General features: G+C 34.3%; 1 protein-coding gene across 3 annotated transcripts in view; it reads right to left on the reverse strand.

Annotated features, from left to right (window-relative positions):
* Positions 1-1,656: 1,656 nt before the first annotated feature.
* Positions 1,657-14,109, reverse strand: part of EMB (embigin) — a 92,453-nt gene continuing 80,000 nt past the window's right edge. For all 3 annotated transcript variants that reach the window (XM_014559686.2, XM_032471871.1, XM_014559685.2), the window contains 5 exons: positions 13,934-14,061; positions 11,501-11,780; positions 10,666-10,699; positions 8,069-8,123; positions 1,657-7,465 (listed from right to left, as the gene is read on the reverse strand). In XM_014559686.2, the coding sequence (XP_014415172.2) occupies positions 7,448-7,465; positions 8,069-8,123; positions 10,666-10,699; positions 11,501-11,780; positions 13,934-14,061 (515 nt within the window). In that variant the 3' untranslated portion in view covers positions 1,657-7,447. The remainder of the gene's footprint in view (positions 7,466-8,068; positions 8,124-10,665; positions 10,700-11,500; positions 11,781-13,933; positions 14,062-14,109) is intronic.

The following is a 14,109-nucleotide window of genomic DNA, read 5'->3' on the forward strand; positions in this document are numbered from 1 at the left end:
TTCTATTTATTTTCTGATACTTTCTGTTTATTTGCTTTCTGTTTTTTCATTGGTTCATAATTGCACTTTTGAAGCATTTTGATGATGGCTGCTTTAAAATCATCATCAGATAATTCTGTTTTCATCTTAATGTTGGCACCTGTTGATTTTTTTTTCTTACTCAAGTAGATATTTTCATGATTTATGGTATAACAAGTGAGATTTTTATAGAAACCTGGGTGTTTTAGGTATTATGAGACCCTTTAGTGGGAAAAGGGTACTTCAGCTGGTTACTGTCAGAGTTGGAAATACAGTTTCTTTATTTTGCCTCCACTGACATTCAGGGAAGGAGGGGTACCTTGTACTTCCAGGGTGAAAGTGGGAATTCAGGTTTCTGCTAGGAGTGGGAGGGGTGCCTCATTACCACCAGTTGGGTAAAGGTCTCAGCTCCCCACTAAACCTTTGCTGCTGGTTGTAGGGGTGGGGCCACAGTGGTGGTGTTTGTTAATAATAGTTATTGTCTAAATGTTTTTCTGCCTTGCTAGATTTTTCCTTTCCTGGTTCTTTGGCCAAAGAGAAAGGAGCTTTCTGTATCTGAACCCACTGGTATGTCCAGGCTGTTGGCTCCTCCAGCACCTAATCTGGGGTATATGAGGAAAAAGAAAAATCAGTGAGGGATGGTATAGCTCAGTGGTAGACTGCATGCTTAGCATGCATGAGGTCCTGGGTCCAATCCCCAGTACCTCCATTTAAAATAAATAAATAAAAACCTAATTACCTCCACCCCACAAAAAAACTTAAAAAGAAAAATCAATAATTTCATTGGTGTGTCATACCCTGTCTCCCAGAGTTCCTAGTTGGTCTGCATTCTACTTTTCACCTTTCAGAATCTGTTACTGTTTGTTTAGTAAGGCCCAAGGTTATTAGCTATACTTAGGTGGGGGGAGGATAGGGGAAAATATGTCTACTCCATCTTTCCAGATGTGGATCTCCCCAAGCACTGTATTTTAAATCCAGTCACCGCCTGAAAACAATTACTCCCTTCAAATTGGCCTTACATGTTTTACAACACAAACACTTCTATATTAGCCATTAATCATTTTAATTTATAGTTAATTATTTCAATTGAGGTCAGAGTCAAGTATAATATGCATAGTGAAATATGCTATTATCTTCCCTAATATTTTTTCTTTTTTCCTTGACTATTTGGAACATTAAAATGCTCTATTTGGGATATTGATTCTCTCTTGTAGCAGTAGACATTTTTATAGAATTCAAATTTTGAAATATTTTGTAACTATTTTTGTTAAATCAGTTGAAAATGACACTGCAAAACTGAAAAAAATTTACCCAGGACAATAAGCAAATATGTTCTCTACATTAATTTCATTTTAAATGTCAGTTTATGTCAAGGCCATTAAATTTTTCAAATATATCTTGGTGTGTTTTAAAAACTCCTTTCAAACTACCTATTTGATGTGTCAAAATACCGAACCCCAGCTCTAGGCACATGTTTTGGGGGGCTTGAGAAGCATGAATTGTTTTACAAAACTTGAATTTCCAGTGAGTATAATCAAAGAAAAAAACTCAGTGTTTTCTCTTATCTAGTGCCTTTAAATTCACATTTAAGTGATTATCAAAATTTTTACATTGAAAATATATTTTCTAATACTTAAATTTTTAATTCAGAGTACATTTTATTGAATTTAATTGCATATTAGGCATATCCTTTGAGTTAATGCAACAAAAAAATTAAACATTCTGATACAAACATTTCTGTGCTATTTATATAATAACAGAAAGGCATTAATGAGAATTTAGACACATGCTAAAAAAGAAAACATTATAATTATTAGGAAATATGTCATAATAAATCCATTTATGTCCTTGATTTAAAAAAAAAGCAAAGTTTATGGTCAAATTTCTGCTTTAAGAGACACAAAAGCAATTCATATAATCATATTTTATGATATTTTTGTAGCATTAAGTAGCATTATAGTTAATTACATACATAATAAGTCTATCATTTTCATTTGTTTATCAAATAAACTTTAGAAAAATAAGAATTTGTGCTATTTTCTGAAGTAAATTACAAATTAAATAGCAAAATCAATTTTTATGAATAAAACATGAAACATAACATAAAAGATAACACATCAAAATAATACATAGATTTTAACCAATACTCTGAACAAGTTTCCCTAGCATTCTCCCATTTGGGAAATGAGAAAGGAAGAAATATAGATGTTACAGGTTGATCATGTGATTAAAAGTAATTTTGACAATATGAGTCATGAGTGATCTTCACTGATTTAGTCAGTAAAATTTATTATAAAGGTATAATCAGGCATTCCTGATTTATGGAGAATCACACTGATATCATCATTATGACACATTAGTCATGAAGATAATAAGCAGGTCCAAAGAATTGTCCAGGTCATTTAACAGGCCGCCAAAAATAGTACTTTCTTTCCTAGCTTCTCTTACAACTTGTGAATCATACTTTTGAATGCTAGTAAATCTTAATCATATTTCCTTTGGAAAGTAATAAATCTTTAAGCTTACTAAATTGTCTCATTATAGGCACATCTCCGTAGGGAAACTCACCTGGCATTTGCTAAACTTGGTTCTTTACTTGAAAGTGAATTTCTGTTTATTATTCAGAGTTGCAGATGTTACTGCTGTGCCTAGACTAGAACATCCATAAAGTACTTAGCCCCTACCTGCAGGCTAAAAATGTGACTTACAGTCTGTCTTCTGTCTGTCCTTGTAAAATTATAAATAGGACCTTCCTTCATTCTCAGTGTTTGGATGATAAATTTTATGGTTACACTAGTTATTGAGAAGTTAAATTAGGGGAAAAAATAAAGACTCTCCAGACAAACAAAAGTATATTGATTCCCCAGCACCACTGCAGGGACACAAGGAGGCCATAGCATAGGTACCCTAAGCCTTAAGAATAAAATTATGGAACTTATTATTTAACTGACCATCTAAAGGAATGAAATTTTAAGGGAAAAAAAAGATAGCTAATAGATAATAGTCTTATTTTTCTAAGAAGTACCTAAGTAGCAGGCCAAAGCTATTCAATGTAGTCATTAAACCTAGACTCCCGAGGAGGACTGCTTGGATTTCAGGCCTAGCTCCAAACACTTAATCTCTCAAGCTTTAGTTTCCTCATCCATAAAAAAGTAGATGATAATAATAGTTCCTGTAGAATAAGATGATATAGGAATTAAATGAGATAACACATTCCAAAGCAATCAGCAGAGTGCCTGCCACATGCTAAGCACTCAGCAAATGTGAGTTATTACTATTTAATAATATGATATACCCTCAATAAAAACTCAGTTGGTAAACTGAACATGTAACTGAACTTCTAGATATACTGCAGATACATTCCTAACTATCATGTGAAAGAAATGCACACAGATAGTTCCAGTTTTATTTTTATCTATACCAGAGTAATACATTCAATTAATTAAAGTCAAAGTAGATATTACATAAATATGTAGATTTAAGATTCCAGAATAATTGAGTCATTAATCTGTTTTTCATTCATTCAATAAATGTTAATTTAGAGCAAGCTATGTCAGTGTGCCTTTTAATTAATACTGGAACACACACTTGCACCTGCTCTACCTAAAAATGCTAATGAGAAGTCCCTAATTCATTGCATAATTGGTTCAGTTAGATAAGATTAACCTTCTATAAAGAAGTAGCTATGCAGTAAATAATTTTGCATAAATCTATTTAAATGCCTCAAAGATGAAGAACCAGGGAATTTGTGAGCAAAACTGACTTTTTTTCTTTTGAGGAATTTGATTAAAGATAAGCTTTCAGTGATCAAAACTAAACAAAAGCTTTCTAAAAAAAGGTTTAAGATAACTTTTTGAATTGGATTCTGAGATATTCTAAGGTACTTTGAGGTATTGGTGGGGAGGAGGAATGAGAAATTTAATGGAGTGGACACTAAAATCAACACTCACTACAACACCATGCAAAGAACTACAACTGCTAAAATTCTTTACATATATAAAGTCAGTACATTATCTTGTTAAAATAAAGGATAAAAATAGAGTAACATTTGCACTGCTCATGAGAAATAAAGGATAACAGGAATTTAAATAAGTTGAAAGCAACATACCCTGTATAAGAGTTTAGGAATCAGAACTCCCTTTGCTCACTACATTATTACACATTATAAAAATCTGACAAGACTTTTTATTCTGTTGGCTATATGTTTTTCAAAGAAATAGAAGCAGACACTTAAGTGATAAAGGCTTGCTTATCTCTGTTAAAATATTTTGTTTCAATTTTGATGTCACAATTAAGATTGTTATTCTAAAAATAAGTATAAATTTACAAAATTTGACTTTTACATATACATTTATCCATTCAGCACATCTCCAATGTACTCCCTCTCTGTGGTAGGTACGGGTCAAAGAAATAAAAGCAGAATCCAGAGATATATACATGCATATTTATAATACAGGGTAATAAGCACAAAGAAATGTGAATTATTTGCACATATGAGATGGTACACACCCAACAGGGTATGAGGGATCTGCCAGAAAGTAACATCAGATTAAAGTCTTAAAAGCTAAACTTGAGTTCAGTGAACTCGGGGGACAGCATTCTGCACAGAATCTCTCTATGTCAAAGCTAAATCAAGACAGTGGAGAAAGATTAAGAATTTGGACAACTGCAATATTAAGATATAGCAAAGATGAGCCTGTAGAGTTTTGGCATGGACGCTGCCACATTAAGTTCCATAGTAAGATTTGTGTTTTAGAAATATAGCCCAGCAGCAGTCCAAAAAAATGGATTAACAGAGAGACTGAGGTAGGAAAATCAAGACCTGAGCTAGTGCAGCTGGTGAGAATGGGGTGGGGAGGTGATGGGTGGATTAATGAGCTACTAGGAAGGCCAAAGGAACAGAGATTCATGAATACGTATTAGTTCACAGAGGAGAAAAAAATAGCACAATGAGTTCTAGGTTTCCTGAGGAAAAAGAGAGAGGCTACCAAGAGAAGATTTACATTAGAGCATAAACTGAGTATGAAAATATCTGGGAATTTTAAGACATCATTAAAGCTCTTTATTATGCTGCAAAACCCTGTTAGCTAAAAGATTAATAGAATTTCCCAAGGGGTCTAATACATGAACATGGGGTAATTTTCCTACTTCAGCTTTTCTGCCTGCTTAGTATTTTCAGTTTACAATTGGTCATTTTTTAGTTAATCCACTCATCTCCATGAGGTTAGTTAATGAAAGCATTCCATTTTTAATCTAACAGTGGTGAAGTAATTGTCTGGAAGTCCTCCAGACAGACTCTGAAAAGCCAAAATTCAACTTTAATTTTTTGAGTATTTTTTCTCCTTACAGTTACTGAAAGTGAATTGTCTTTGCTAGGAAAAGCAGCAAGCACTGACACTTAAAAATTCAATTTACTAAATAAATATTTTAGATTATTTTACCTTAAGGCAGCAAGTTTTCTTGCTTGAAAACTATTTTAGCCTAAATAGTGGTAGCAAAACAGAAGAATGCATACTGCATATGAGCTACATATTGTTTCTGGTTTTGTATATATCCAGTCACAAGTATACTGTTTTGAATTGGACTTAGTTAATATAGCATATCTGACTAATTTTTCACTGAATTCAAATTGCTTAGATTAATTAAGTAAACTGATTGGTTGTCTGCCATCATATAGATACCACACAAGATCACTTTATCATATTAATAATTAATTAAACCAAAACAAATCCATGGCTTATGGCTCTGAGACAAGAGTAAGATGAAATCTGCCATTACTTAAAGGATGTAGTCTATTCAGCAGAACTTGGGAGGGGAGCATATAGCTCAGTGGTAGAGCACATGCTTAGCATGCACAAGGTCCTGGGTTCAACCTCCAGCATCTCCATTAAATAAGTAAATAAACCTAATTACCTCCCTCCCCTCAAAAAATAACTTAATAAACAAAAAACACCTGGGTGTATAATTAACATGGTTTACACAAAACACTGTTGCAACAAAATAATGAGTAGCTTCCAAGTCACACTTTATTCAGACCAGTAATATTTTTAACATTAGTTAAGATGCCCTATAAGGTATAATTTTCACTACTAGAATTTTATTATAATTTTCTCAGCCAGAACAATGTATAAATTTCTATATTTTTTTCCAAACAACTGAACTTCTCTTTTTCCAGCTTTAATCCCCTAGTCACCAACACTGTGGGTTCTTTGCCACCATCCCCAACTCTTCCCTCTTTGTCTACAGCTGCTCTTTACTCTGCTGCACCACAAGCAGGGGGACCGTGGACTCACCAGCACCAAGGATCCCCAGCAGGTTTCACACAATATTCAACCTAACCTAGTATCGTGCTATATGATATTAATATATTACCATTCAGAGCCATTGACAACTTTTCCTGTCTATTCAGATTCCACTGGGTTTGGTCACAGTGATTTTTATAAAATAATTCAGTTATATATGCAATAGAAACAAAGTATTCTATTTTTGTACCTTAGTTCTTTAGTACTTCTTGATTTCAGACAAAAGCATTAGTATTATAAAGCACTAATAATGCATTTTTAGATATTTAGCCAGCCATGGATACCAGGAAACCACGAACTACAGAAGCACGTTCTGTAACAGTGCTAACCTGTGACTGTGTGGACCTGTACCCTGCAATGTCAACACCTGCTGTAACTCAAGACAGCCAAAACCAGTGGCTTTAAAAAAAAAAGCTCTTTATAAAGACTAATAATCACTTTAGCCTGGTATAAAAACAGTGGAGATGAGTGGAATAAGACTGAGAAATCTGCTTTGGAGTGATGGATATTGGGGCAAGTGTATGGTTATTCATATGCCTTAAACGAATATTTTTGGAGGAAAAGTATGGGTTTTTTTGGTGGAGATTGTAGAGTAACCATCATTAACAAAGGCAAAAGGTACTTATTTCCCATTGAGGAGACTTTTTTTCAGTATGACTGAAGGATTGACTTTACATGAAAATTAATACAAATACTTCTATACATAGTAAACATGATTGGGGGAAAAGACGTTTTAAGAGAAATGGCAAAGGCTTTGTCTTTAATAGATTCTTTGGTTATAAGCAGGTCTTGAGTGACATTGGCTCTATGTACTATTTGGTTTTGCTGGTGTCTGTTCTTTGTGTCCCTTGAGGACCAAAATGTAATGAATTATCCTGGGTTACAGCTCATAGAACATATTTAATACAATTTACCTTGCTTTAATGCAAAATAATTACAGAATGAAAATATATCTTTAGATCTGAAATAGCATATATTATTTACAAAGCTGCTGCTGAGCATTTTGCATAAAATTTTCATCCTTTTAAAAATAGAAACTCGGGTGTTCTTAACAGGAAGCCATAAGCAAAGCTGAAATCTAAACTCTTTGTGCATCTTCCCATGACTCTTGACATGATGCTTCTCATTCATTGGCCCACAGCTTCCTGAGTTTCATAAAGCATAAAGAAACATAATTAGCATATCCTAGTTACTCTACAATAACTTACCACTTTAGCAAAGCAGAAATTTCTAGGAAGAGGTGATCCAAAGTACTGCCAAAACCAACAGTTCCTATTCTAAATACTCAGGAAAGAAAATGCTGATGAATTATGAAAATTTTGATTCTAATCAAAAAGAGAATAAATAATTCTAAAGAGAATAAGCTAATATTGATTCATTCATAGCACAAATATATGGCAATATATGAGAATAAAATAGCAGAATTCATAAAGACTGAGAAAGAAAAAAATAAGACTACATTAAAAATTGTAAAAGAAACTAGCCTATGGTGACAGGTGAAAAAATATATTATCTGCAGTGCAATAGGTTTATTTTAGACTGGTTGTAACGTTCTCTGGTGGAAAAAAGATGCCATTTATTTTTATATAACTATATTTTCCTATAATATTGTAAAAAAAAAAGCATATTCAAGCACATACTGAATGACTAGGTTTTTTATGAAGCTAAAAAATGTATATGGATTAATAGATAGCCTATGCATATTGAATTTTAGCTTTTATTTGAAATATCATTTAGAAGCAACTTACATTTTTTCTGTGCCTGGGAGCATTATTTTCTATACCATTGCTGTCATCTAATTTCCTGTATGGAAAGCAAAAAAGAAAATTGCTAGATGTTTACAGTGCAGTAAACATCAGTATGTCATCTATATATCATGGCCATCAGGATAAAATATAAAAGGTCAATACAGACAGAACTCATTCTTCCTAAAAATATTTATTCATAATGTTGATTTTGTTTGTGTGCCATGGCTTGGGGAGGAACTGTTGCCACAGATGAAGGTGACAAAGGCCTGTTTATTTTCTGCAGAGGGAGAACTGCTTCTCCCCAGGCATGGTGGAGGCTTGGGTATATGGCCATAACTTATATGTTGCTTTGACACATGCAAGATAATAGCCAATCAGGAGATTCAGCCAATATGTGAGATATGGGTGCTGTAATTTAACATGTTTATTCACTGAATTAGAAGTTAAACATGGTTCTTTATCTACCCATTGTGCACTGCAACGTGGGCTCCAGATTAAGACAGGAATGTCAACTAGGATACATAATAACTACCCTTTTAGATGTTCTGGGAAGGCTTGAGCTCATTAAGCTAGTATCACCAGATAATTAATTCAACCACCTAGTCAATTATGTCAGAATTTGGGGGACGGGGTGCGTAGGTGAGATTGTATGGATTACACATCTGAGTGGATCAGATAAATGAGTGAGCTCCTCATCGAACTGTCTGAAGTGACTAGCTTGTTTGGATGTTACACGCTTGGTACTATTTTTAAAAGTCATTTTCACCAAGAAACTCTACAAATAACTGGTATCTAAACATATATATAAACATCATATATAAATTTTATTGATAAATAATCTCTGTAAAGAAAAGTTTATCACCTAACCAAAAATTCTAAAAGGGCATTGGTAAAAGTTTGCTCTGATTGAGTACAAGTGTCCTTAATACTTGTATTAAATCTAAAGATTCTGAAATAACCTAAAGATGAGGAAACCAAAACACTGTCAGTGATCTCTGTGGAACAGTATAGGATGGAGAAAACAATGTACAACATTCCAATTATCAATAAATGAAAAGAAAATTAATTCATTATACTATAGATCAAATCAGTTTGACATTGCTCCTAAGATATTATAAGAAAAACTACATTTAAAATATTATTTAAATACAGTGGACTATGCAAATGAAAATTAAATTATTAAGAATTGATCGTCTACTCCATACTGTTCAAGCACCATCCTTTCAGAGTCTGTCTTAAACAAACCAGAATGCGCTGAGACCCAAATGTGACTGCAAGGGAATGGACAGAAACACTGGGGAGGCTGAGCTGGGAGAATCTGGGCAAGGTTGTAACTGTTTCAAATACCTGAATGACTCCAAATATAAGAAAGGTAATAAACGCATATGAACCAGAAATAAAAAAACTTTGAAATCAGTGTAAACAAGATGTCCAAGTTCTTCAAAAAGCGGTTCAGTTCCCTTCCAACCATGAGCGTCTCTGATTCTTAGACAACACTGCTTTTTTTCCTGCCTGGGATTATGGAACTCCTGATACAATTATTTCATGCCCTTAATTCGGATAGAAGCTCATATCCTGTTGATTTATTTTACCTGCTGTGTGTGAATTGAGTAAAAAATAACTTTTTGAATAGTATCTACACATCTGCATGACAACCGTCTGCCCCGCACCTGCTCTTTAACAGTGGCCGTAGCTCTCCCACCTCAGAGCCCCGACTGACTGACAGAGATAAACTTCAAGTGCTGTGTTTTGTGTTGGTGATGGTTGCTCAGGCCTCCCACTTCCTAGGTTTCTTTCAGCTGCTTGGATAGGGTCTCATTTTCCTGGTCCTGAGCCGTGGCCCTTTTACTCTGACTGAACCCCAGTCTTGGGCATCCCCCTCCCTGGGCTCCACTCTCAGGTCTCTGGTTTGGTGGAACTAGCAACTCCCACCTTCACCAAACCACATTACATCCCTGGTATTTTCTTCCCAGTTCTCCTCATGCTCAACTCTAAACATAGGGGACTGTAAGTAAAATAGTGGCACACTTGTGTATTTTCAAAAATAATGAGTAATAGAATTCTAGCCCAGTGATTTTCAACATTACAGAAAATCAGGATCAGTGACAGACACTTTAAAGAAATACAGACGCCCAGGCACAATTCCAGAGGTTTTGGTCCAAGAGATCCAGTTAGGTCTGAGTAACTGTCTTTTTAAGGTACATCCTAAGTAATCAAAAATTATAACCAGGGTTGAGAATCATTGCTTTTACACAAATGATACTTCCTTATGGTTACCAAAGCCTATGCTAAGCTTTTTTACACACAGGAAGTCATTTAATCCAAAAACCCCATGTGGTAAGTATTATCATTAAACCCATTTTGTTGAGGAGAAAACTGAAGCACAGATAGGTGAAAATAAGTGGTGGAGGGGGATTCTGCTGCAGGCAGGCAAACGCCAAATGCCATTCTTAAGCACAACATGGACATGTACAGAAAGTAACAGACAGGTAATATACTCTTGTGCTTTTTTTCTCTAACTACAAACATTTTATTCGATTTCATCTTTATCTGTATTTTACTCAAGTTAAAACTAATCTGTAAAAAATAATACTTACAGCTGTTCAATTTGTTCAAATTCTTTCCCATCATCTGTGTAACAAAAGAATTTAACTATTAAAATTGCTTTAAAATTCTTACAGAGCATATATGCGCAATTCAACTTACCCCTGAATTCAACACCCCCTGAATGCCTGTGCTGTTTCCCTTCATTGGAATGAAAGAGACATGCTACATTAGACAGCTGCGCCTCCATCATGCCCGCCTCCTTCCCTGTTCTCCCAGCTGCAAAATTGCCTGCAGCTTTGATCAAGCCTAGTTTAGTGCCTGAGATTTTCAAAAATAGGATTGATTGATTGATCTGTAACTATTTAAGTTATTAAAAACTTAGTACAAAATCAGGAAACTATACAGAATATAAGACAAATTTCCCTAGGGAACCGTTGGTTTCAGTCTGTAATCCATCAGTTACAGGCTATAAACACAGAAAACTGACAGGATGATGTCTCTTTTATAAGAACTCCAGAATGTTTGGTAAAACAATTTTTAAAATGAGTTATCTAAGTGAGAAAATAATTGTTTGTCTTTGAGATCTTTTATATTAAACAACCACAGAATTTTCTAATATTCCAGTACCAAATCACTTATCACCTAATTGGTGTGTTGGTACTCATATAACACCAAAGAAAGGATTAAAAAGGTATATTTTAACACTAAAAATGTTTAGGAAGTTGAAACAGTAAGACCATTAATACACACTCATAGCTCACTGTCACCAGTGATATTAACATAAACACCACTACAAATGACAAAAGTTAAAATTTCCCCAAAAACTCTAAAGCCAATGTATTAACTCATAACATGAGAATGTTATCTAAAAAAAAGTAATCCTACCTGAGTGCTCCTTTTTCTTTTGGGTGTACATTTCACAAAGCAGAATAATAGCCACTAAAAGAACCACCTCAGCAGCTATTGCAAGAAATGCTTTGAGGGGCACAAGATAACTCAGCACGACAAGTTCAATGTGTTCTTCACTCTCCCCTAATTGGAATATTGCATGGCACCAGTAAGACCCCCGATCTTCTTCTGAAAGTTGCATTATCTTGAGCCTTGTTTCATTAGCATTTTTTCCATTGATCACATACTTATCATTCATTTGAACATCAACAGGAACCTAATATAAGGAGACATTAAAATCCATTCTTATCATACAGCATAAAAGATACATGTCCTGAGTTACCTAGTTTTGAGTGAAAGTGCCAAGAAAACTGCTTATCAGAAAAAGGCATATTAAAATTTGTAAGAAGTTATACATACAGAGCTCAAAGTCTTATCAGAGTTTGATCTCTCAGAGGTAGCAAGCAAAGGAAAAGTGTACTTTGCTTTAAGTACTTGGCAATGAATGTTTGGAACTACAGTGTGCAAATCATTGTGAGGAAATATTCTATGAGAATTAGAAGTACAGAAAAATTTCAGCCATCCAGGTTTCACGTTCTAATCCCTGACTACGCTGTTCAAAATACTTCCTCCTTCACAAGCGCAGGCACAGATTCATTAAATCAGCTACTAAATTCATGCAGCTATTAAATCTGACCACTCCTGTAAAAGAATATCACTGGCTCTTGACACTGGAAGTTCCTCAGACTGGAACTGATGATCAAATCTTCAGGCTTTGATGCTGATAAGGAAGGAATGGTAGAAATCCCCTGTGAGCCTGCTATACGTGGGAGTCTGCACACCTTCTGTCTTACCATATCCAAATCTCTCTCTCAGACAAGTTGGCTTCTGAGATTCACTGGGTTTTCCTCAGCATCTCAAGAGCCATATGAAGCTGTCTGGGGGCTGATTATTTAATCCATTTAAATTAAATTTTATTCTCAGGCTAATAAATGCTATTCTGCATACAAATATGCTTGGAAGTTATCTGATGAAGAACTGTCTGAGAGTTTATTATTTGCCAAAAAATTATTGCAGCCTGGCTCCTGGTGCACAACATTGCCCGTGACTCTTGCTACAGCTGTGCTCTCTAACTCAGAGCTGCTAACATCGAAGTACCACATGTTTCATAACACCCCAGGGAGTCTGATACAGATGGTCCACCTACATTTTGAAAAAAACACTTGACCTAAAGTTTTGACTTGTGTCCTCTTTCCTGCACTTTTCTCACCCTAATATGACACATGCTTAGGGCCAAATTGAGAGAAACTTAGTATAGCAAATGGAGAGAAGCACAAACTACATTCTAAATGTTTAATTTAACTAGATTTAGGCTGTTTTTTGTCTAGTATCACATATGCATAAATAAATTAGGCTATGTATTTCAAAAACTACAGCTGTTACTTATTTTTACAAATTTACATACTTTTTAAAAATATTTACATACACAATGATTGTCTTTCCTGAGCATCAATAAGATAGGTACAGATATTAATAGTTTAAGTCTACTCCTAAGTGATTTGAGCTATTTCTTTGAAAACTCAAACCAATGTTATCACAGAGTCACTCTTCAAGTCCTTCCTCTGTCGTCGACAGTGGTCTATGAGAGCATCAATGTTGTCTAAGAAAAAAATGTAATATTTCATTGTAAAATCTACACTGTCTCAGACTGTTCCTTCTAGAGTTGACTGTACAGGACTTTAATTTCAATGCTTATTAGCACCAGGGCAATAGAAGTGTGTCCCTTAAAGGACACCCTAAATTTCCCTGCTACTAGAGGCTATTTGGGAGGAAGGGAATCAGAAATAATTTCTTAAATGCTGATGTTTTCCTTAATATCAGCTCTCTGAAAAGCCTTTAATTCTTTAAAAAAAAAAAAAAGCCAAAAGAGGTCAATGACACTTATTGAATAACCCAAGACCTAAGTTTAAGTTATGATATTTTCATTCTCTTCTCAAATGGTGCCATTATATTGTATTCTATCAAATGTTTCCAGAGACAGAAGCAGGAGAAGAAAATTTCCTTTTTTTCCCCTCCTAGTTACTTTTATGGAATGATAAGAAAAAAAAAAAAACTTTTTTGTTGGGGTTATAGCTAAACTCATTAAAAAAAAATGAACTCTAACTTCCTTTCATAGAATTTAAATAAATTTCTAAATCTAAAAAACAAAGTACCAACTAATGAAACATTAAGAGCATCTTCAGATGTATAATGTAATATGCGAAAACATCACATGACAACTCAGTTCATCACTGTTTTTTCTTCATGAATACATATTAAAGAACAAGATAACAGGTATAAATAGTCCTAAGAACTCTGAGTGTATTATAATCTTATTATTTACCAAATAAAAGTTTTTGTTTTCTTCAAATAAAAGAAATATGATCTTACCTGTACACTCCCATTACTACTGTACCAAGTCCAATTTAAAGGAAAACAATCTTGACATTTACACTTCAAGACAACTGAATCCCCCACATAATTGATCAATGGTTTGTTTTTTCCATGAAGTTCAGGGACTAAGAAAAATGTACAGAAATGTATGTCACTGAAAGAGTTTGAATAGA

This window comes from Camelus ferus, chromosome 3 (genome assembly GCF_009834535.1).
Source record: "Camelus ferus isolate YT-003-E chromosome 3, BCGSAC_Cfer_1.0, whole genome shotgun sequence".
NCBI lineage: Eukaryota > Metazoa > Chordata > Mammalia > Artiodactyla > Camelidae > Camelus > Camelus ferus.